General features: G+C 38.6%; 2 protein-coding genes across 6 annotated transcripts in view; both read right to left on the bottom strand.

Annotated features, from left to right (window-relative positions):
* LOC108232022 (protein phosphatase 1 regulatory subunit 12B) overlaps positions 1-11876 on the bottom strand; it is a 24746-nt gene extending 12870 nt beyond the window's left edge. For 2 of the 4 annotated variants that reach the window (XM_017409495.3, XM_025004468.2), the window contains exons 1-5: positions 11756-11876; positions 9591-9681; positions 9304-9504; positions 9073-9178; positions 7678-7793 (exon numbers count right to left, since the gene is read on the bottom strand). In XM_017409495.3, the coding sequence (XP_017264984.1) occupies positions 7678-7793; positions 9073-9178; positions 9304-9504; positions 9591-9681; positions 11756-11775 (534 nt within the window). In that variant the 5' untranslated portion in view covers positions 11776-11876. The remainder of the gene's footprint in view (positions 1-7677; positions 7794-9072; positions 9179-9303; positions 9505-9590; positions 9682-11755) is intronic. The other 2 variants (XM_017409493.3, XM_017409494.3) reach the window with 1 other exon arrangement.
* A 1945-nt stretch (positions 11877-13821) lies between these two features.
* On the bottom strand, positions 13822-22261 carry zgc:66479 (uncharacterized protein LOC327541 homolog). Of its 2 annotated transcripts, none has more exons than XM_037977164.1 (5): positions 21782-22261; positions 19228-19712; positions 18702-18768; positions 15787-16660; positions 13822-15339 (listed from the first exon to the last, which is right to left on the bottom strand). In XM_037977164.1, exons 1-4 carry the CDS (start codon positions 22061-22063, stop codon positions 15794-15796), a joined length of 1701 nt encoding a protein of 566 aa, XP_037833092.1. In that variant the 5' UTR covers positions 22064-22261; the 3' UTR covers positions 13822-15339; positions 15787-15793. The 2 variants fall into 2 exon arrangements, with proteins under 2 accessions (XP_037833092.1, XP_017264864.1); XM_017409375.3 differs by having other exon boundaries at positions 19228-19715; positions 21782-22257.
* Between the last annotated feature and the right edge of the window lie 846 nt (positions 22262-23107).

Below are 23107 nucleotides of genomic sequence, written 5' to 3' on the forward strand. Positions count from 1 at the left end.
TTAAAGTGAAGGATTTAGAGTTGCCCTCCTGCTGGGAAAGAAGTGCTTCGATGCCTGTGCTTGGAAATGCTCCTCAATAAAACGCCTTGTGTGGTGGTCTGAGGTGCTGGAGACGAGAAACAGATGTTACCCACATTACAAGATTATGGTTTCTGCGTTCACATTTGGTGAGATTTCATATGGAGTCAGAGGCTATTCCGACCCCAGAGACAGGAGCTATTCTGCAGCAAGTGTTTACATAACTGAGCCAGCACTGCCTGTCCTTATGTGGTCATGTGCTTTAGCAGAGCTGTCCAGGAAAATACAGACCTCTGAGGAAACAGAGCCAAGAAGGGAGCCAAGAAGAGCTCTGCCAGTCCCTCAGATCTCTGTGCAACAACAGGGAGATCCTCGATCAGACTTGGCATTCATGCCATAAAGAGCAGGGATGACTGGATCTTTGCTTGCATGAATAAAAGATCACAAAGCCTGCTTGTAGTGATATGAACTGAACTCTGCTTCTTAGAACAGACATATGTAGTGTACACTGAAGGACTCTTAAATTAGTTTACTCAGTTAAAAAAAAAAAGAATTCCAGTGAAATTTTGAGTGGACCCTGAGGGGATTAAAGAAACTAATTTTAAAGTTAAGGAATGAGCCTTTAAACTTAAAGCACATACCATTTCTACTGAGCTGAAGTTACAACTAAAACAGAGCTGAAAGTCTTCTTCTGATGAAAGCAGCACTGGTTTTGTTGCCTTGTTAGGAGTTAGAGGAGACACATGCATCGCTGCAAACGAACAGCAGAGCAGATGGTGGAGGAGATGATCAACGCATCTGATTGGGCGCACAATTAAACCCCACTGCCAGGTCTAACATCATACACACCAGGGTCTCACTTTCACACACACAGACACATAGGTCATCCCCGTAAGCTCCCACAGTGAATAACAGGATCAAGTTCAGTTTATTTAACATTATAAGACTCTTCACCTCCTTTCTCTCTGTCCGTCACAGCATCACTTTCTCCGACTGCAGTTGGAAAATCTGAGCTTTTCCCTCCCACCGGGGGAAATACCACTTCATACTTCACTTTCACTCACCTTCGCTCACATCAGCCATTCCTTCATCTCCGTTAACTCTTTACAGCATCTCATCTCAGACCAATGTGCAATGTCTTTATTGATAACAAACAGAAAAAGGAACGTCACACAGGCTAACCTTTGAGCTGTCTTCTGTGACCCAAGATAGTGACCACTAAATTAGTTCTTTGGTTGAACTGCAAGCAGCAAATGGGTATCTAAACTCAACAAACAATAGGTCAAATTTAGGCCTATTTATTGAGTATATGTTTGTAGATGCTATTAATGGTGCTGAAGCTCTGCCAAACGTGGAGCCAGTAATCCAAACACATTCCTGTTTATTAGAGGTGTCAGTGTACAGACACTGAAGCATGTACCCTTGTTACTATTAAGTTTTGCTTGTTTTCATGCTTTGCAGCTGTTTTTTAGGGGGTGAAACAACCTAACAAAAACTTTAATTAATCATCAAAACATGCAGCTTGATCAAGAACAGGGTGCTTACAACTTTTAGTACCAATACATCATACATTGTGGATAAAATTCACAAAAACGAAGAGGAACTTTCTTTTCCAAAACAATAGGATTTTGTTCAAATAAGTAAGAAAACACATCCTTCTTTGGATCTCTATAGCTCAGGTGTACTTCATAGTAGAAACATTATTCACAGATTAAGCAGGTTGCAAAAAATTGGACTTTGCATGAGTGAACTGAAATTTAGGTATGTTTAACAGTTTTTACCTAAACACAGCATAAGTTTTATAATTTTTTTTACGCTTTCTCACAAAATGTTCAACTGATAGTAAATGATGTCACACTAACTTTTGACATGTCTAAACTTTTCTTACTCTCTCAGCGTTTTTAGTACATCTACAAACTATACATCAAAACGTAGGGACTTTTGTCTTCTTTCACCCCGCGTGTCTCTCAACTTACAGTTTTCTGTTGAATCCCCTCGGAGAGCAGGGAGTGCACACCCAAGCTTTTATTCTTCAGTTATTTTTGAGCTGGAAGGAAAGGGTTTTTTAACTTGTTATATCTTCTACATAAAACACTGTGGAAACCTGAATCCTGAGTCTTCTGCCTCTCAGGATCCAAAAGTTTTTAGGTCATGATGAATAGTTTTTACATAGCGACTGTTTGTTTAAATCTTACATTTTAGTCTTTGTTTATTTCTGCCTCTCTTAAAAGCACTGTCACGGAGTGAGAGGCATAAGTGTGTGGTTGCCATGGTGACTCTATTGAACCACTGGCAGCAAGCAACATTTCTAATCATTTTGGTTTTCTTTACATGTATTATACAGTTTATACATCAAAATGTAGGCATTTTGTCTTAGCTTAGAATATTATGTTCTTGTTGGGACTTTGGGCAGTAGCTCCACTGACATCCTTAAGAATTTCGTCAAAAAGTTTCTAGTTTGTGTTCCAGTTGCTCACAGCTGGAACACAGAGTTTCACCAAACAAGGCCAGAATTTTATCAAAACTTTGTAGTAAGTGCTGCCAGTTCTGCATCTACCAGATTCCATCCCACTGCCTTTTCTCTCCCAGCTAAACTCTGCCAATTTAAACCAGGCTGACCTCATGGAAAATCAGTGTCTGGGTTTTACCACAGATACAGCAGGGAAGGGTTGACACTTCGTTAAAAAAAAGGGGTGGGTGCAGAATTCACCGGAGAATCACAGTATGCACCGGAGGCATCCACTGCAGGCAGCTGTCTGCCATGCTGCATGGAGTTACTGAACACATCTCCAAATTGTGTCATTCCTTTTTTTTTCCCTTTAAGTGTGCCTGTCACATCGAGAGAGAGAGTGGCACCGACACAAACACAACAGCCGAACTGCGCCCAGGAGAAAAGGCCACTTATAACAGGAAAATACAGAAGGAAGGTTTCAATTCAAAAGTTTTTTTTCCCCCAAAAAGTAATAAAATAAAATATAATAAAAATGTGTTAGATGGGATCCGACTCTGAGGGCTTCAGTGCAAATACTCACCTCTCAATAAATAAACTTGGAAGAAAAGTGTCTGGTGGGTGTTATAAATGCAGAACAAAAAATAAAACAAAAAACCATCATGTCAGTCCACATAGCAATTAAATTGTTAGCTGTCTTCCTGATTTTGTGCTCTTTTAAAAAAGTACAATTTACCAAATCTAACATCATGCTCTTGATATTTTTTTAATCAGATAATCTGCAGAGTGCAAATATATTTAGATAATGATAAAAGAAGAGAAGCTAGTTTTCATATTTGAAGTTCTGAAATCACTCAAAATTAATGTAGAATACTGCTTAAAATGTACTGTAATATGACTGAATAAGGTAAACAATATTAATTTTTTTCTTATTGCAAATTAACCAGCTGTTTAAATGTTTTCCTTTTAAACACTTCTAAAAAAAGTATTTCTTAAGAAAAAGATGCTTACTCTGTAGTTTTTGTCTGTATAGGAAGGAGAGGACGGCGGTGATTCTGTCAGTGACTTCCTGGTGCGAGCCAGGTCCTTGGAGCGCTGAAAGTACGATGACATCTTCCTCCTCTACCTTGTCTCAACTTTAAGACTCGGTGAAGGCCTACCGCCAGATAACAGCTGCACAGACTCCCTTAAACAACAGTGATGAAAGTGTCCATGGCTGCGCTCCCGGGGAATCCTCAGCAACAGGTGTGTGTTTACATGTGAGTGTGTGTGGCGTTTCGGTCTGGCTTCCTATGTGAGCTTGAAGGGGATTTCAGCTCTGGGGCCACTATTTTTTCTTTAGCAGCAATCTGATAAAAGTCAAAGATAAACCAAGCAGAACAGTCTTAGCAGATGACAAAAAAAGGAAAAAATAACCATTCAGAGTTGAAAGCACAAAATCATCATCCCCCGTCTTCTTCTCATCAATCCTGAGGTTTTAGGGTTTTTATAAAATGCAATGGGCAAAAAAAGTTCCAAAGAAAACAGCAAAGAGAGGAAAGGTTTCTTTGCTGTGCTGCTTCTTCCCGGGTTTAAACCCATCTCCCTCCCTTCTATGCTTTCTCCCTCCCTTTCTATCCCTCTCTCCCTTTCTGCTTGTCCTTTCTGTGTTTGGTCAACCTCCGTGCTCCCTCCACCCCCTCGTCAGACCCCAGCCCCCTGCTTCTCCCTGCTCTCTCCAGCTTTGGCAGCCCCCCCGTGGCAGCGAGCCAGAGAGCGGACAAACCGCTGAGAGCTAAAACTGTCCACTGATGTGAATGGGGATAAGAGAAGGAGCACAAACCCAGAGACGGGAGGAGGCAGCGGGGATTTGTCCTCTTCTGGAAGGTCAACACGCAACTTTTCAAGGAGCCATCAACAGCTGGGAAGTGCGGAGTAACTGTGTGCACCCCACAAAGTGATGGAGAGGTAGTGTTGTAAGTGTAAGCGCTACATGGTGTTAAGCACTTTTGAATATGAGGTTTTAAATTAGTGAGAGTGATAAGACACTAGTTTTCTTGTCCCACTGCAGTGCTGAAGTCATTCTTATAACTTTGTTGAAACATTGTCGATCAGTATTTGCGCTCTCATTCAGGAGCTTTGTTTACACTCTGGGACTTTAAAAAAAATTACAACTAGCAGCCTGTTACCTAACCTTAGCTTAGCACATAGACAGGAAGCAGGAGAAAACTGTTGATCATTTCTGCTCTACTTATCTGTTTTGGCAAGCAATGGAGTTCCAGGTCACTGGTCAACCTGTCATATTTCCCCCAAACTGAACAATGCACATTTAACGTGTTAATGAGAGTGGCACAGTTAGGCTAGTATTTCGGTTTTGCTGGAGGAGGCGAGGGTCTGTTTTCTCCACCTAACTTAAATTAGTCAAACATGTTCTTCCAAAAAAAGAAAAAAAAAAATCTGTAAAAACAAAATCCACATTGCAAAGTCTTTACCTAATTATTTAGCAAGAAAGTCAAACATGCACATTTCCTAAAATATCACACTGTGCTATAAAACATCCTTGAAACGCCCCCTCACTTTCCCTCCAGTAGTTGGCTCAAGCTTTTTCAACGCTATCTTCCTTTTATAGTGAGGTTCTCAGCCCTTTGTTTTTCCTGAACGCCCTTATCTCTGCTCAGGGCAAAGCAGGAGAAATAAGACAGAAACAAGCCCAACAGAAAGCTGAGAAAAGCTAAGAAAACACAGAGAAACAAAAAGTTACGAAAGTAGAATAAACAAACTGTTATTTAGCAAAGATGTGACGTGGTTTTCAGTTTAAATCTGTTGGACCGCCATCAACGCACATCGCTCAGATGGACGTGATCATTTACTCTCAGGCAGGTTACTTTTACTTGTTTCTTTGTAAGCATTTCTGAAAAAGTGAATTGCTTTGATTATATGGAGCCTGCCATGTACCAGGAGTCAAAAGGAAAATAAGGGTGTTGAACGTCTGCTCACTCTGCTTAACAAACTGTTTACAAAGACTTGCGAAACCATTGGTATCTATGCACAGCAGGTGTTGTGTTTAGCTTTGTATTCAGTGTAGACAAAGAAACAGAAGTAAAGACAACACCACAAGTATAATAAGGGTCTAGGGAGCATCTACAAATTGCAACAACTAGCTATAATATTCAACAACATCACTATTGTTGTCCCTGTTGTCACCTAAAATGCATGAGACATTTACAGTATGTCTCCTGGTAACATCATTACAATAGGTAAGCTAGACTTGGAGAATTTATTTACTTTTTTGACATACTTTTCAACTCAGTGTTTGACTTGTTTTGAAGTTAAGGTAAGAAGGTCAGAATTTATCCAACTTTTTTAAAGTTTACTGAACTCAGATAATGATCTGTTGCTCGTTCTCAAACAGGACTAAGTCTGTTAGTAAATCTGTGTGCAAAAATGAACTAAACCACAGGAAAAAAAACATTTCTGAAGTCTGTTTTTATTTTGACACCTTGTATGCTCTGTAGGTCCTGAAGCTATAACATGAGTGACACACTAGGCTGTATGAAATAGTTCATGTTAGAGGTTAATACTGAAATTGGAAACAGTAAGGCCCTTGCGCACTGGTGATTGAAAGCTAGGAAACCCTTCAGGATTTTCATTTTACCTGAATTAATATTGTACATTTTGAAACAACAGACGATTTTCCAACAAAACTCAATTTACTCTAAATAAAATAGCATAGGGTTTTAATTTCATCTTTTTTTCAATGGCCCAATAGTAACAACAGTGTTGCTTCTGTTCGTGTTAACAGCGACAGACTAAACAAATGGCTTTGTTTAAAAGTGTAAAGATTTAATATAAGCATTCCTTCACACTGACTTGTCATTTTTAAGAACGAGTTGTTTCATAAGCCTGAAAAACCATAAAACATGAGCTGTAGTTTGGCTAGTCATTAACCTAGCCTGTAAAAAGACTTTTGCCTCTTTCTCCACACTGATACGGTACTAATTATTCAGAACTATTTGACAGAACATCATTTCAAAAATGACTAGACTGACCCTTTAAGTGTTAACAGCATAAGAAGTTGATAACAACTTATAGTTACTAAAATATTCTTGTTAGACATCACGATCCAGCAGCAGAATATAAAAGTTGTCTTGCTTTCCATCTGTCTTTTTACTTCAGTCAGCAAAGAACTGCCTTCTACCTGTTTCTTCCTGTGTCAGTAGAATATGTGGAAAATCTGTTCAGATCATTAGAGTCATGCAGAGTTCAGCTGTGGTGACAGGCAGACTGTCAGGCTTCTGATGAAACCTTGATTATCACAGACAGATATAGTCCTGGTAACGCTCTCATGTTACTAACAGATCTCTGGCTCGGATTCCAGAAAGGAAGGAGGTACAGCTGAACTGCTGACCTGGAGTCAGCTCATAGAGCATCCACTCTCCATTCATGCTTTGTCACATTCACTGCAAGACATCCCTGACTCTGGAAATACAAAAGTATCACATCTGTTTGGCATCTATTTGTTTCTACATTTTCACAAGTCAGAGTTAGTTTGTGTCACTTGTAGCATCTGCAGCAGGCAGATGAATGGAAAACATAGGTTAAAATGAGGGAACGAGGAAAAGAAAGTAAATCCTGCTGAATCCCAGGCTAAGACTAAGCTGAGAGCGACTCTGCTTTGCCCAATATGGTATGGAATGCTGAGACACCTTGGCCATGTGAGGCAAAGAGGCAAAGTGACTGAGAGGCAGTGGGAGTTTGGTCCTCCTGATCTGTTTGTGCATGAGATAACAACCAGTCCTTCTAGTCCAACAGATCCTTGAACACATGCTTCACATCGACGATTGCCGTTCATCTTAAGATGTTGCATCAGAGACCAGAGAGGAGCTGCCTTTGAAGAATTTTAACTTTTGGGCTAGGAAGAAACAAAATTTGAGCAAGAACTGTGACTGTTTTAGGACAGTAGTATCAGTTTGCTATTTGCTTTTCATCTAAAATATATTTACCATCATTAACAAATGACTGTATCGGTTATAGTGTTGGGTGATAAGCAAAGAATGTCATTTTTTTTAAGTTTTGGTAATTCTTAATGGTCTAAACCTGAAAAAACCTCTGGGGAAAATGCAGCTCTGAAAACAAGCTAAGCAGCCCTTTAGCTCCATCTAGTGATGCAATAAGATTTAAGATTTTGTTTTTCCAGATACACCTAATGTTAACAAAGATTTTCTACATACCTCTTTGTCTTCAGCGTCACAGCAGAGGTGTTTTAGATGGGTCGTCGTCGAAGAGTTCAGCTGTGCTGCATCTCCAACCACATTCTGATTTTCATCTCTCCACCATTTCTCACCAACTGCACAGAAAATACTAAAATTTACTTTGTAACCATCTTTTGATCCCAGTTTTTTTTTTTTTCGGTGATTAGACTCAACTCTAATTTAGAGCCTTTTGGCCTTCTTCTTTCTTGCACAACAAACAAACAAAAATAAAAACACATTTTACAGCCTTCATACAAAAATCAAAAAACTGATTTTCTACAGATGTTTTTGCCTTTGTTGGATGTACCAACATCTGTGCTAAAATTAGCATATATTTACATATTTGGACACCAAAACAGCATTTGGTATTTTAGCTATTTACAAATCATGACAGATACAACTTTTTAATGACTGTGATCTTAAGATGTACTTTTAGCTTTAAGGTTTGACATTCATGTCAAAGAGTTTAGAACCTTTTTAGGATGTTGTGCCTTAAAAAATAAAGTCAAAATAAACAATTAAATCTGAAGCCATTCCAAGAACCTTTTTTTATTTACTTACCAACTGACCTGGATTTGATCAAGAAGTGTATTTAGTGTATTTTGGCAAACTTGCAACATAAATTAGAGAATCATAACAGTCTATCTGAGGACAGTGGAAATATTAGGTGTAATGCATAAATGTTCTAAAACCTGAAACGTTTTGTGAAAGCCATTCACAAGTTTATCTCATCTTAACAGAGCTGCATTTTATTTGCTGAAGACTAAGATAATTAAAAAGTAGCATTCCTTGAAGGAAAGCATATTGCCTGCTGCTTTGCTGCCAAAGATCTGGTTATGATCTGTTAGTGCTTGGAATATGTGATGTGAATGACTCTCAGTTATTACCAAAGCATTTTTGTATTTTTGCTCAAGTTTTAGCTGTGGTGGCCATTTTGTACCAAACTCCAAAAGTGAATTAGTTGTAGATGTAAAAAAATGCTTCTATGGTTATTGTTATGTTTGTTTGTCAATTTTATATTTGAGTTCCTGGAAAAGGAGTTTGAATATTATAGTGGGCAGAAAGGCTTTAACCTGCCCTTTGCTGCGCTTCTGACATTCAAATTACAGTTCAGAGTCTGAATCAGCACGGTGTCAAATTTCCAATAAAATAAAAACTACTGTACATTGGAGCAAAAATGATCAAATGTTTGCAGTGAAGAAATAACTTTAATTACTACAAGTAAAGGAAATCCTGATGAAAAAATCTCAAATTTATTGTATTTCTTACGTCTTGCTAATATGCTCATGTTATAGTCTTATTGTTTTGTGATTGGGATTGCAAACAATATGAAAGTAGAGTGAATTTAGACAGTTTTAAAAGTGAAATTTTTACCTTTGAAGAAGTTTTGGCTAAGGAAATCACAGGATCCAGACACGGATAAATAAGACAGGTCTGGAGATCCAGTAAGAGTTTCTAACCTGCTCTCAATGTTCCCTTCCTGCACAGAAATAGGAGAATAATTTTGAATATATACATAAATCACAATCATCAAAATATACAAAATCAATCCTTTCTGCTGCAGAAAACCCAAAATTGAACTCTGAATAAATTGTTCTGTGTGACCTCGTCCTTTTTGTTCCAATTCAGAGCGATCTCAGTTGTTTCTGTGGACTCTGTCAGGCCGTCCTTTTCCCCGCTGTCATCTGTAAAGCCTCTCCTCAGACAGGGCCTGTCTCCGACAGCTCCTCCTTCCTCCTGCTCTCTGTCTTGATGAGACAGGCTGTAGGTCCTCTGAGCCTCTTTCAGGTCTGTAAGAGTCACACCCTGCAGGATTTCCACATAGCTTCACGTCTGTCAACAGTCAAATGCAGTCAATTAAAGCCTGAGCCTGTGAACCATCTGGTTTGTACCTGTGTTGACCGGCGAGTTTGTCTGGCGTGACGGGACTTTGCTTTCCTCTGAGATTCTGCTTCTTCATCTTTAAGTGGTGTCAGATACAACCTGAAAAACACGAACAGGTAGATGTCTATAAAGATGTAGCAAACAATACAGTAAATATGGAGTAAAAAGCTGTTTACATTGAATTTCAGTGTCTTGTATTTCTAAAATACAGCGTTGTTTCAGAGCGTCTCATGAAAACATACAGCCTCTTTCACATTTAAAGTAGCAGTTCAGATGAGTAGGTTTCTGTGGATATGCTATGAACGGTTAATATCTCACCTGTTATAAATACATGTTGAACAGCTTCAGTTTTGAGAATCACAGTTTAAATTTGACGAGATCAGAAAGATAATGACTACTTAGAGGAAGGTTCAGACCAGAGTGGATCGCTGATGTCTTAATACAACTCAAATATCCCAAATTTTCGTAGCAGTTCATGCAGATAGAATTTTATAAATCCTTACGGCACCTTCAGTTTTACACTATACATTTATTTACAAAGAATATAATGGTTACTTGTGAACACAAAAAGCAGTAGCAGCAGCAGCTTCTGATGCAAACTGGGACACTTCCAGCCAGAGTATCATAATGTTCATAATGTTTAAATGATCGTTTAATGTAAAGGTTTATAAAATACTAATTTTATTAACTTTTTTTTTAATCAAACCAGCAGCATTCCACTTTGGTCTTGGTCTGTTTGAACCATAAGCTCATCAAATCAGTGAGAATTAATTAAACTCCTTTCTCAAAAGTGGAACCAATAAATTTGGTTTTAATAGCCCTCTTCTACATTTTAAATTTTTCTAGTGGAATACACAAACCTATTTTTATTATAAATCTAATAATAATTTCACAGTTCGACATTTTACTTGAAGGTGGATTGTCACAATGTAATGATCCAATTGAAATGCGACGAGGGCTCTTCTTTTATTCCGTGAAGAATAAAAACAGCGTTTGGATGAAAAACATGGAGATTTAAACTGTTTTAAGATGGCAGCAATCCACTCTGGTTTTGGCCCTACTCAGACTCACTGCTAGCTCATCAATCCAGTCAGAATTAAACTAATTCTCTAAACTGAAGTCAGTCAAGGAGCTATCTACAACAGGTAAGATATTTACTGTTCCTAGCCCTACCACAAATCCCCACTTTAAAAGACTGAACTGTTGTTCAGTGCCTATTTACATGCTCCCAAAACATTTCATTTAATGTCTACTTCAGAAAAAAAAGTATTAGCACCAGCAATCACATTAAAAAATCATCCAGAAAATAAATGTAATGTTTAAAATGGAAAATTTTAATGAAAGATGACAAAACAAAATTAGAAAAAAAAGTGTAATGGCAAAACACATGAAACACATTAAGATTAGGAACTTAAGAAGCCATAATTTAAAAAATTGTCATCCACATAGAATTTTAATCATTTTAATTTAAACTCTTTCTTGAAAATCAGGAGTCATCTGGGTTGAATAAACTAAAGTTATCACACTTCATGCAGCTTTCCTACTTCATGAGGACACTTATAAAGTGATAAGATGCTGTGAAGAGATGCAAAATGCACTGGAGGTTTCAGACGAATAAAGAGCTGAACAAGCACCAGCAGAGAGGCTCGTGTTTTACCCACACAGCTGTTAGCTCCTCCTCTGCTACACTTTTACTGCTATTGATCTTTCATTTGTGAAGTCACCCTGACAGAGATTCAGCTGTCTGGTCTGCAGCACACTGTATTGTACTGTATAATAAAAAAAAAGGTTTGGACGTGGACTCCACAACTACACGTTATTCGCAAATATACAGAAAACAAATACGTTTAAGCTTTTAAAGAGCTTCATAATGAAGTCCCTAGTAATGTAACAAGCGTTCTGCTTGGCCTACATAACACAAACGTTCATAAATTATTGGCTGTGGTTATCGCTAAGAAAACCACTCTTAAGCCAGCAAATACTAACGTACATTTAAGGGGACAAAAGATAAAACCTGAGGTCAGATCCAGGAGCCTGCAACCCCAAATAGTATAAAGATGGTAAAGGATAGTGGGTGGCCTGAAGTCTTGCTGAAATAGTATTTTTTGCCTTTCTGAAAGCCTACAACTGGAATCAAATAGAGCAGCATGAGTCTGGGTTTTGGGAAACTTACCTGGGAACAAACGCTTGCATGGCGGCTGTGGAAGGTCAGAGACTGAAGCACAGAGACGATGCAGCAGTGATGAAAGGGAGAGGCTGGAGAAAATGACTCTGTATCATCAGGCTGTGGAGAGAGGAGAGTGTGTGTGTGTGTGTTGGGGGGAGTCTTCCTGTCTGAGTGATGCATTCACAATCAATTTAAAGCTTTCTGTCACAGAACAGCTGATGCAAGCAAGTCCAGGCACACTTCAGTTCAACCCAAGCAACAGACACAAAGAGTTTAGATGAAGAAATAAGATTTAGGACATGTTTTTGCACATTTACAGCTCTTTAGACTCAGAGTGATAAACTACTGGCAGAAAGTTTTCCTTAAACTGAGGATGATTTACAATTTGATCAGTCATAGAGCAAGAAGTATTTAGCAGTGATACAAAGTGCAAATAATTGCATATACTGCAATCAAACCACACAGGAAATTTGTTCAGGATTCTCATTTTATATAATGCTCCTAGTTACAATTCTCTATTAGTCTTATTAGAATGCTGCAACATTAAAATGCTTTAAAAGAAAGTCAGAAATTTGACTTCTAATGGGTTATATGATCTGAAACTTGTATGAAACTTTTTTGATACAATCAAAGTTTTAAGATAGTTTTATTCCATATTATTAAAATGCTTTTATTTTTCAGTCTTTAGACACTTATGGACGTCAACTTTATTATAAAATTAGCTGTTTATAACTTCTTTGAATAGTTCTCTTGTGCAGAATGACTGTAAAACAACCATTGTCGACAAAATAACCAAGAATTTGGAGCAAACATTTTATTTTGATGTGGTCTTTCTGTAAAAAATGATATGGTAGGTTAAAACGGACTCTTTTATAAATTATTTCAGTCTTTCTGTTGCAGTTTTCTGCTCTTTTCTTATTGACTTTATGCTATTGATCATTACTGACTGCAGTAGGTGAGTTTTCTTAATAAATTACTCATTAAAGTGACCACACAGTATGACAATCTTAGTGCAGAGCTGAGGAAGACGATGAATTTACACAACTCAAGAATCTCTCTTAGAAACATTTTCAAACAGCTGCAAAATGATAAATTCAGACAGGTGTAGATGAGACAAGTTAGTGAGTCGTACCAATTTTTTGAAGGTAAGGTCTGAAAGAAGATCCGGTTTCTTTTTCAGGTAAAAGTGGTTGGATCTTCTTCTACCGTCTCCACATGAAAGGAAATGGTTGAGAAAAATCCAAAAACCGCAGAAGTGCCAGTCTGCTGTGTTGACAGCTTCTCAGCATCCAAATTCAAGCGAAGTTTTGAGACAGTGCTGTCCAAGACAACAGAACCTCCCTTTTAGGCAGACTATTTTAAACTCAAACTAAGAAAGATTTGTTTATGGCAAAAAGTGTCGTGTGGTAAAGACAGAGCTTGCTAATTCAGCAAAATATTTGATATGAAAATTTTAGAAATTAAAAAAAAGGAAATAAAATATATTTTTCTGTTTGCACGTGTTTTTCAGTTCAATAAAATAATAGCTTCTAATTTTCTTATAGCATCTGGCTGCTGCTGTGAAATAATAACCAGCTGTAAATCCAGAAGCCCAAGCAGACTGCTGATTGAATTTTTCTGTGCTTCAGTCAGCTGTGGCTCTGCAGAGATATGCAAAACTTTGTTATTAATGTTGGACAAAGTCAAGATTTGTCTCTGCTGGATGTCAGTGAACTGGACTGCAAGAAATTGCATTCCTCACAACTTTCCATGAGTGCACGACTGAACAAAATACTATCCGAGTAATTTAGTTTTTAATTAGAAAATGAGTTTTAAATTGGAAAACACTGCTTTGAGTTATCATAAAGCAGCTGTTTTAAAATTATAACCCTGTGCTTATTAACAGTGATGACTCACAGACTTTTCTTTTCCATTTTTTTTAAAATTGAACTTGGTTAACCAGAAACTGCAAAAAATAAATGATATTAATTCACATGAAAACATGAAAATGAATCAACAAATATTGAACTTGCTGCAGTATAACAGTCAACCAGCCATAAGATCTGTGCAGTGTGATAAAACAGCACCAGGTGTACAAAAACAAAAAAAGAACCAGGCTTTATTTTAAAAACAGAAGACAGCTTTACGCTGACAGTAACTATAGCGGCAAAAAACAAAAAAATGCTCATATACAATATGACATTTATGCAGTAATCACAGCTTGTGTGGGAGACATCTTCTGCATAAGCTGAGGATTCACAAAATTTGTTCTCTTCAGCTTTTATTTTCTTCTGTTCAGACATAGGTTTGACATCTGTAACTGTGGGAGAAAGAGCCATGACAACCACCACTCTCTGGTCCTCCTTCAGATTTGGCACCATGGCAAATTTCCATTCAGTTCAGTTTATTTATATAACTCAGTTCACAGCAAAAGTCATCTCAGAGCACTGTACAAAAACATTCACATACAGTACATAATAAAAAAAAATCAGTTAGTAAAAGTTTTCTCTCTGAAGAAGCCAGCAGATTGCATTGAATCATCACGTTGTCAAATTCCCCGTTCTGAGCATCACATTGGTGACAGTGGAAAGGAATGATTCCCTTTCAACAGGAAGAAACGTCATGCAGGTTGTTTCCTGCTGGAGGTTTCTTTATTTTGATTCATGTTTTTGATGCATTAACCTGGAGTCACACAACATGACTCAGCATAGTGATGTAGTAATGGTAAACAGTTTATTTTTTCACTGACATTTCATTTGGGACAGTTTGTTTAAAATGTTGAACTTTAGATGCTGATCATTGTTTGGCGTGAACTCTTCATGTAGGGCTTGATGGCTTGTAATGCAGCAAAACAAAACAATTTGTCCCTGAGGTGTTTGCCAGTAAAAGGATTGCATAAAAACAGTTTTCCTCTGAGGATAATCCATCTACTGAGATTAGACTCAAAAGTAAAATGACTAAAATGACCCGTATGCAAACACGAAGTTGTAAAATACGGCTGAAGAAACCAAAAAGTGACGTGGCTGTATCTGGAAAACCATGCGTGCATTCAGTCTACTTCAGATCTAACTTGCATAAAAAACTTCAGTTTTGAAATATGAATTTTTAAAAAATCTGCAAAATGTCACACTTTTAAAAACATTCTTTTTTTATTTATCTTATTAAATAGGTTTTCTTTTTTGTTAGCTCTATATTTGGCCGTTTAGCCTGTGTAAACATCTGGGAGAAAATAAATCCATGGGGCTGATCTCTTCCCTTCAAGATGCATTTCAGGCTGTGAGAAATGAAAACACTTTAATCTCATTGTGGCAGGCTAAACATACGGCTTTAAGTTCACTTTTGTCAGCAGGTTAAACCTGAATAAATCCCAACAGCCACCTGATACTGTAAGATGCGTGTTTGGCTCACCCTCCAGCATAACAACGTCATTCTTCTGATCAGGTCGGCCCTTCAGAGGGTGACCACATCAGGAATTCTGTGCGTAAAACAACTGCAAACAACAGCACCTTCCTACATAGTGTATCATGTAGACAACAGTCTGAGACAGCTTCCAGTCTTCTTGATGGACAGTTCCAGCACAGAAAATAAATCTCCATGTGTTGATATGCGCTCTGTTAAACAACGGGCAACAGAAGAGAAAAATATGACAGATCATGTGGAAAGAAATGTACTCTTAAAGCATTTAAAGTTTATAATTAGGTGACATCAATAAACTCATTGTTATTTAAATACCTAGCATTCACTGAATGAATGTATATCACCTGTGGCTCTTCATGCCAGAGGTACTTTTGTACTTTGGAAATATTGTTATGTTTAATCTCATTTAATATTGCAAGATGTCAGTGTTCAGAGTATGTGTTGTGAATGACTCTCAGCTACTACCATATCAAATTTCAGCTCAATATCTGTAAAACTGTCTGAGTTATAGACATTCATGTATGTTGCTTTCCGTGTTAGCTAATGTCAATTAGCTGTGGCATCCATTTGCATTTGTGCTGACTCCAAAATGTAATCAGTTCTATTTGTTCATTCAGTGAAAAACAAAACCATTAACTTACATTTGACTCAATTGTTTTCAGGTGAAGTATCATCTTCAACCATCTCTTCTTTCTCTGCCTCTTCAGCAGCTGCATGCTGTAGATCTTCATCTCTCCCCTCCTGTTCATCTGATTCCACCACATCTTCTGTTTTAACATTTTTCTCCTCTTCTGCTTCCTCATTCTCATCTGATGAATCCTGAACTTCCTCCTCATTCAGTTTGTTCTCCTCCTTCGTTGGGGTTGTGTCTGCACCTTCCTTCTCTGACCAAGCAGCTGACTCCTCTGGTTCTGCCTCTCCGTTCTCTTCAGAAACATATTCTGTTGTCTCAGAACTGTCTTTCTCCACAGGAGATGCATCTTCTGAAACTGTGTCTCTTTGATCATCTTCTTCAGCATCTTCTTCTTCCTCTCCATCTTGAGCTTGAGAGACCTCCTGCTCTTCTTTAAATGCTTCACTTGTCTCTTCCTCTCCAGCTGCCTCAGCAGCCTTTTCCTGTTGCTGTACTGAAAATCCCTCTTCCTCCTCGGTTGCTGCAACAACCTCTTCTTTTTCAATTGCTTCATTTACCTCTTCGTGTACAGATTTTGCAGTGCCCTCAATGTCCTCAGCTGTTGCAGTGGCCTCCTCCTCCTCAGCTGCAGCAGCTGCTTCTTCCTCCTCAGTTACAACAGTGGCCTCTTCCTCATCAGTTCCAGCATCTGCTTCTTCCTCCTCAGTGATTTCAGTAGTTTCTTGTTTAATTTCGACAGCTTCTTCTTCAGCTGTCATTGCAGCAGCATCTTCCTCCTCACTTGTATCAACAACCTTTTCTTCTTCAATCACTGCAGCTGCCTCTTCCTCTTCCTCTGTCTGGTCACTTGGCTCAGCAGCAGGTTGGGTTTCTTCCACCAGCTGAGACGTGGAAAGCAGTGTTACATCATGGTAAAAATATCCCAACATTACATAATGAGTTTATATTCAGATATCAGGTGTCTCAATCAGAGTGGAGTGATTTAAATGACATAGAAATAAGGGGTTTATATTGTATGTATGTAATATAAGTTTAGATCTGATCCCACACCAAGCAATTAGCTCCTTCAGATAATGACATGGAAATCTCATTATGGCTCCCAGACGGAATAACCGGTGCAGAAATAGTAAAGAGTCCATTAACAGTCACATTTTGTGTGTGAAATGGGCATGTTCTGTTATTAAAAAAAAAAAAATCTGATAATACTTAACTGCTTCTAAAACTGTGACATTTGTTTGAAATTATGACTCATATTTAGAGCTGAACGTATTACAAAAATGTTGAAAAATGTTCAATATTGCAGTGGTGATATCAGTTGCAATACATGCACTTTTTTCCCATTCTTCCATTTCTGTTCTGTCAACATTCACAACTCTGCATTTTAGTATCTCAGCTACTATCAACTAAACCAGGTGTGGGCATCAAGGGTGGTAAGAGTCCATATGATTGGCAAAAAATATCAGCATAAATAACATGAATGAATAACACTTATCCCATCATTTGGGATACTGATGTTACACACACTGATACTGCAATAATTATAGAGCTGTTCTGTTATTCACATGTTCCATGAGCAATATGCCAAGTTGGCAGTAACTAACAACTGACCTTATAAATGAAGTAAAATAATATTTGTGAAATTTTTTTCATTCTGGTGTGGGCCAAATTTTGAGTGTTTCTGTGCATGTTCAGACATCAAAAAAGGCAAACAATTTAAGTTGTGTGGGTAGTTTTTAAAAGTCTTGACCTATTTTTATGTTGCTCAACTGTATTCTAGGCTGTGCACATTACTTCACTGCCCACATCAAACTCATGGATGCTCACTGATCTGTTCAGCTGAGGTTTTTAAATCCTAGTTTAGTTTATGTTACCTTTGATTTTTCTCAGTTTATCTTTAGTATGACTTAGTATGACTTGTTTTAGATAAGTTTAATTTAGCGTTTTATATCCTAGTTTCCGAGCTTGGTTTTTCATTTGTTTATGTTACTTTTGCTCATTTATTTTATTTAGATTATTTTAGCTCATGTTTTAGATAAGTTTACCCTTACAAAAAAATCCCACGAAATTCACATGTGATCACATGTGATTCCCATTTTCCACATGAGATTCACATAATCCCCCCAAAAATCACATATTTCCACATGTGATTCCCATTTTTCACATGTGATTCACATAATCTCCCCAAAAATCACGTTTTCACATGTGATTCCCATGTGATTCACATGTGATCATATGTGAAAGTCACATGTGATTTTCGTGGGATTTTTTTGTAAGGGTATATCCCAGTTTGCTATTATTGTGTGTGTTGTCATGATGACTTTGTATTTATATAAAGCACTTTGAACCGACTTGTTGCTGAAAAGTGCTATATAAATAAATTTGACTTGTCTTGGCTTGACTCACCTCGGCAGCTGCTTTTGATTTAATCTACAGGAGTACACTTTAGAAATGAAGAAAGGCAGATTTGGACAAATTTAATTAATATTTAGACCTGGACATTTGGGGTTGTAGCCTTAACTGTGTTCTGCCATGAGGAGAGCTTTCGTGCAGGTGTCAAAATACAGCTGTGGTGCTCCACAATTCACAAAAACTAAGTTGAGAGGGCTTTGAGATGCCAGTGACAACACGTTTAAAAGTAAAGTGACAAGGCTGTGAGCCTCTGCAACTCATGCAAGGACACTGAGAACCCCAACAAACATTTTTCAAACACTTTGGAGACTCCATTGCAAATGCCATTTGCCAACTAGTCGCCAACAGTCACAGTTCAGTGAGTTAAGACCCTAATTAGGCTGAAACGTCAGGCTACATCTCATTGTCTTCTATATCATGCAACTTTGAAACCTGTATGTTCTTCAGCTGAAGCCTGAGTTCAAAAGTCTGACTGTGGGCTGTTGAGTTCTGCTCATACAGACTCTGACATACCATACTTAGCTTCTCCTCTTCATCAGCCTGCTGCAGCTGCTGGGAGTGTTCATTCTCAAGCAGCTCCCTGAAAAACAGAAGATTTAAACACTAAGTTTTTGGCATTAACGTCTTTATTCCACTAACTTTTTACATTCTGAGCAGACAATTTTGTCTTAATGAAAATTGCAAATTAGACTGTTTCTATCTTAGATGTAAAACACACAAACACACAGGCCTTTGAACCACATACTGCAGATTACAAAAAAATTCTAAGAGTGTTCCATTTAAGTGTGAGAAAATTCTAAGCAAACCAATTAAGTTCAAAAGTCATCAACACATACGACTTATTTACACAGACCAGTACACTGTATGTGATTTTCACATCTACTAACACTGGTCTCAAAGCTTCAAAGCGAAGCAGACAACAGCAGCCAACAGGGCTTTGATTAAGTCAACATAAAGTCATGGGTCAGATGAGTTGAGCTATTTTCTCAGCTTCTCCAAAAGCTGCACTTTATTTTTTTTCCTTTTTTCTATAAACTACCTGACAGCAGCCATCTCCAGGAAGTTGGCCTCCAGCTGAGCCTGGTAAACATCCAGCTGATGCTTCAGCCTAAACACCTTGGTGGCCTGTTCATCCAGGGTGACGCTCAGCGTGGCAATCTCACCCACTTTGTCCTCCAGCTTTGACTCCACCTCTGCCAGGTTCACTGCGATGTCCTCAACTTTCTGCGACAGTTCACCGCTCAGGGTGGCCAAACCCTCCATCTGGATCCTGACGTCCTCAAACTCCTCGCTCTTCCCGTTCAGCGTGCTCTGCAGCTTGTTCAGCTGTTCCAGAGACACGGTGGCTTGCTGCATCTCTGCCAGGCGGGCTTTCATCTCAGTATGAAGGGACAACACTTGGGCTGGGAGGTCAGAGGTCTTGAGTTGCTCGGCTGTGGACAAGGCCACACCCACCTGTTTCTTCGCCAGCGTATAGGACTCTTCAAGGGCACTGAGACGGGTCTCCACACTCTCTGAAATGTGCTGCTGCAACAAGACACATAAGGGTGGCTTTAGGTCAAGATGGCTGCTCACTGAAGTGGAGATTGCTTGGAGTCAACTAAATTGAATATAGCTCCCATAGCTAATCAACCTTGGTAAAGACAAAAATGGCTATAATTCAGTCATTTTTGCAGATTTTGAGCTAACATTTTTATGTGCTAGTAGTTGGGCATCATTCCCAACACATACTCTGAGGACTAACATATCAAGCTATATTTTTTTAATAAAACTAGGACATGCAAAGTGATGGGCATAATGCATTTTATCAAGGAATTTTACTTTCTTATTCTATGGTCTTGTGAGCGAGTAACAACAAATGAATGATACACAAAAAAGTAGTACACTAAATAAATAAAGCAGCATTTTATTTAAGCCAATACTTTAAAATGTTTAGCCCTGAGGGAGCTGACATGCATGGACTGGAGCACAAGTAAATGTTAAAGATTAGTCTGGTAAAGTTCATGCTGGTGGTAATAAATCAAATCTGACTTACTGTAGATGCTGCATTTAGTAAAACCAAAAACTGGTTAAATCAGCCCACAAATTAAATTCCTAGCATGACTTGAAGGAATGCATATCACCCACCACCTTTCATGCCAGAGTTTTAAATCAAAATCATTTCATGATGAGAAGGGACAGAGCTATATTTATAGTTATTTTAGTCAAACTTTGGCAATGATAATACACATGACCTCATGCAGGATCTTGTGAAATGAGTATGTGTTGAGGATGACTCTCAGCTAATACCACACCAAATTTTAGCTCAATAGCTGTACAATTGACAGTTATAGCCAGTTGTGTTTCTTAAAGTTGATTAGCTGTGGCGGCCATCTTGATTTGGGTTGACTCTAAAAATTAATCAGTTGTGATGTCAGTCCAATTATTACTTCCTGAACATTTTACTGAAATCTGGTGGTTTATGATGTATTTTGTTAACAGACAAACAGGGTTGACACCAATAGTTAACGCCAAAATCTTAAGTGAAGATGTCATGCAATGTGTAGCGCTCAAAGTATGTGTTGGGAATGACTCTCGGCTACTACCACACAAGGTTTTAGCTCTATATGTGTAAAAATTACTGAGTCTAAATCATTTTTGAGTTTGCTAAAGTTCCTTCGCTTTGGTGACCATCTGGAATTTGGTTGATTTTAAAAGTTAATCAATCATAGATGGACATTTAATGATTCATTACTGAAAGCCTCCTTAAAATCTGACCAGTGGTTTATGAGATATTTTGCTAACAGTCACACTTCACAAACACAGGCCCTCATATGTTCACAAAGAGCTAAATGGCTAAACTGGATTGATTGGCTTCTGATTTCATGAATGAGCCGCAAGCCATCTTCCTGCTCGTACAGAAAACGTGTGCTCAACGTGTTCGCCAGGCTGATTTTCTTGGAACCTGGCGGACTTCTCAGGTACGGTTAAATAAAGCCCAAGGCAGTCACAAGTTCGGTTCAAACAGACACAGATGAATCACTGTAAAATAATATGAAAACACAAAGCAGTTTTTATTGTTTTCTTTAAATGAAGCCAGTAGGACCTCATGCTCTGCTATCCTTCAGATGGCCTCCACACTGGTGTTTGGTATCAAAATCAGACTAAATTTAGCCGTGGCACATTTCTGTCCAGCTCATGATTGTTTGGGCTGAGCCCTGTGTGTTTGGACTTGATTGGCAATGCAAGGACTTAACCATGAAAGCCCCGAGACTGTAAAGGTTCTTAACGTCAGAGTAACTTCAGTGTGTGACCTGTGGGTGTGGAACAAACACCAGCAGCTGTGTGTGCATGTTGGAAATAGCAGCGTTTTGTGCCCACTGAGGCTCTCTCTTGACATTTTGAAACCTGATCGAGGCCTGCAGATCTGAGCTTCCAACTGGCAGCTTGCAAGTATGTGCTGTGAGGACTTTCTCTTTTCTGCAGAAATGATTTGTTTACAACCAGGTGTGGAGTTCATTCCTGGAACAGGTCGGCGCAAAAATAAATAAATAAATAAAATAAAAAATGCAACATTCTCCAGCAGAGAATGTCAGCTTTGTCCAACTCCTTACCTTAGTGTCTGTCAGCCGCAGCTCTTCGTGAGAAGACTGCAGCTTGGCTATTTTCATCTGCATGCCCATGAGGTTGTCTGTTAAGTAGGTTAAAGTTTGGTGCTGCTGGAAACTGATCCACGCGCCCGTGGCTCCGCCGATGACAACAACCAGAACCAGAACCAGTAGGAGAGCGGAGCTGTTCCCTGCAGGGCGAACTTCTGGTGGTTCCAGGAGTTCGCTCTTCAAAAAGTTATCCTCCTGCTTGTGGTTGCTCTTCGCCTTTCGATGCTTGGCTGTCATTTTTCTCCCTGTTTTTTTTCTCCTGAGGAGGACACGGCGTTCCGGCGAGGCGCAGACAGAGCCTGCGGGTCAGGGAAGCAGGTTCACTTCAGGAGCGCGGCAGGAATGTTCAGCTTCATCAGAGAGCTGCAGGGCTAGAGGCTGAGCTGAAAGCTGGAGGAGGCGTGTGACAGGGGGGCGTAGGGCCTGCCTGGCACACTCCTCCCTCCCTCCAGCACTGCGCGCCGCTGTCACCGAGCGTCCGGCGGTGCGTCTGCGCGCAAAGTGGGAGCCCTTCAAGTACTCACTTCAAATCTAGACTTTGAGTAGATTACCAATAAGAAAAAAAAGAACAAAAAAATAGAATAAGTACACTGAATGAGAATTAGTTTTGTCATATCAGACCCTACTTATTACGTTGTTCATATTCAAAAGGAATAGCGCAAAACATAAAAATAACAACAGCTATTTATTATTTTAGCCTTCAGTTTGTATTTGTTACTCTTTTTTATAACAGCATCAAATAATTTGGCCCACAACTTCTTGCTATGAGTTCATATTTCATAAAAATAGAGCAACTCAAAGTGTTGTTTATAATATATCCATTATTTTTCTGCGCAGTAAATCTGCAGTGGGACATCAGGTAATTTAGGACAGCATAAATTAAAAGCCGCATTTTTCTGGCCTGAAAGTCATTAAAAAAAACTTGGAGTGCTTATATATTTACCTGTAAGCTATATGAGTAAAATAACATGTCATGCAGTAACTGAGGTGACACAGTGGAGTGAGGTCAGCCCCAAACCGGAAGTTGATTCATGAAATCAAGAAGTAAGAAAAAAAAAAGAATTTCAGGTGGAATTTAAATATTTGTTTGGGTAATGTAATGATGTACAAATATGTACTAAGATCTAAAAGTGCATGTGACTAAATTTAGGCTCATTGGCCAAATCTGAGCCTTGTTTACATTTTTCCCAAGATAATATATTAAATGTATTAAAGCTGGTCCACCAATCTGTGACAGACTGAGTCTCTATCACTTTGCTTGACCCTCCCGTGACCTCCGGT

Source organism: Kryptolebias marmoratus, linkage group LG8 (genome assembly GCF_001649575.2).
Source record: "Kryptolebias marmoratus isolate JLee-2015 linkage group LG8, ASM164957v2, whole genome shotgun sequence".
In the NCBI taxonomy this organism is placed as follows: domain Eukaryota; kingdom Metazoa; phylum Chordata; class Actinopteri; order Cyprinodontiformes; family Rivulidae; genus Kryptolebias; species Kryptolebias marmoratus.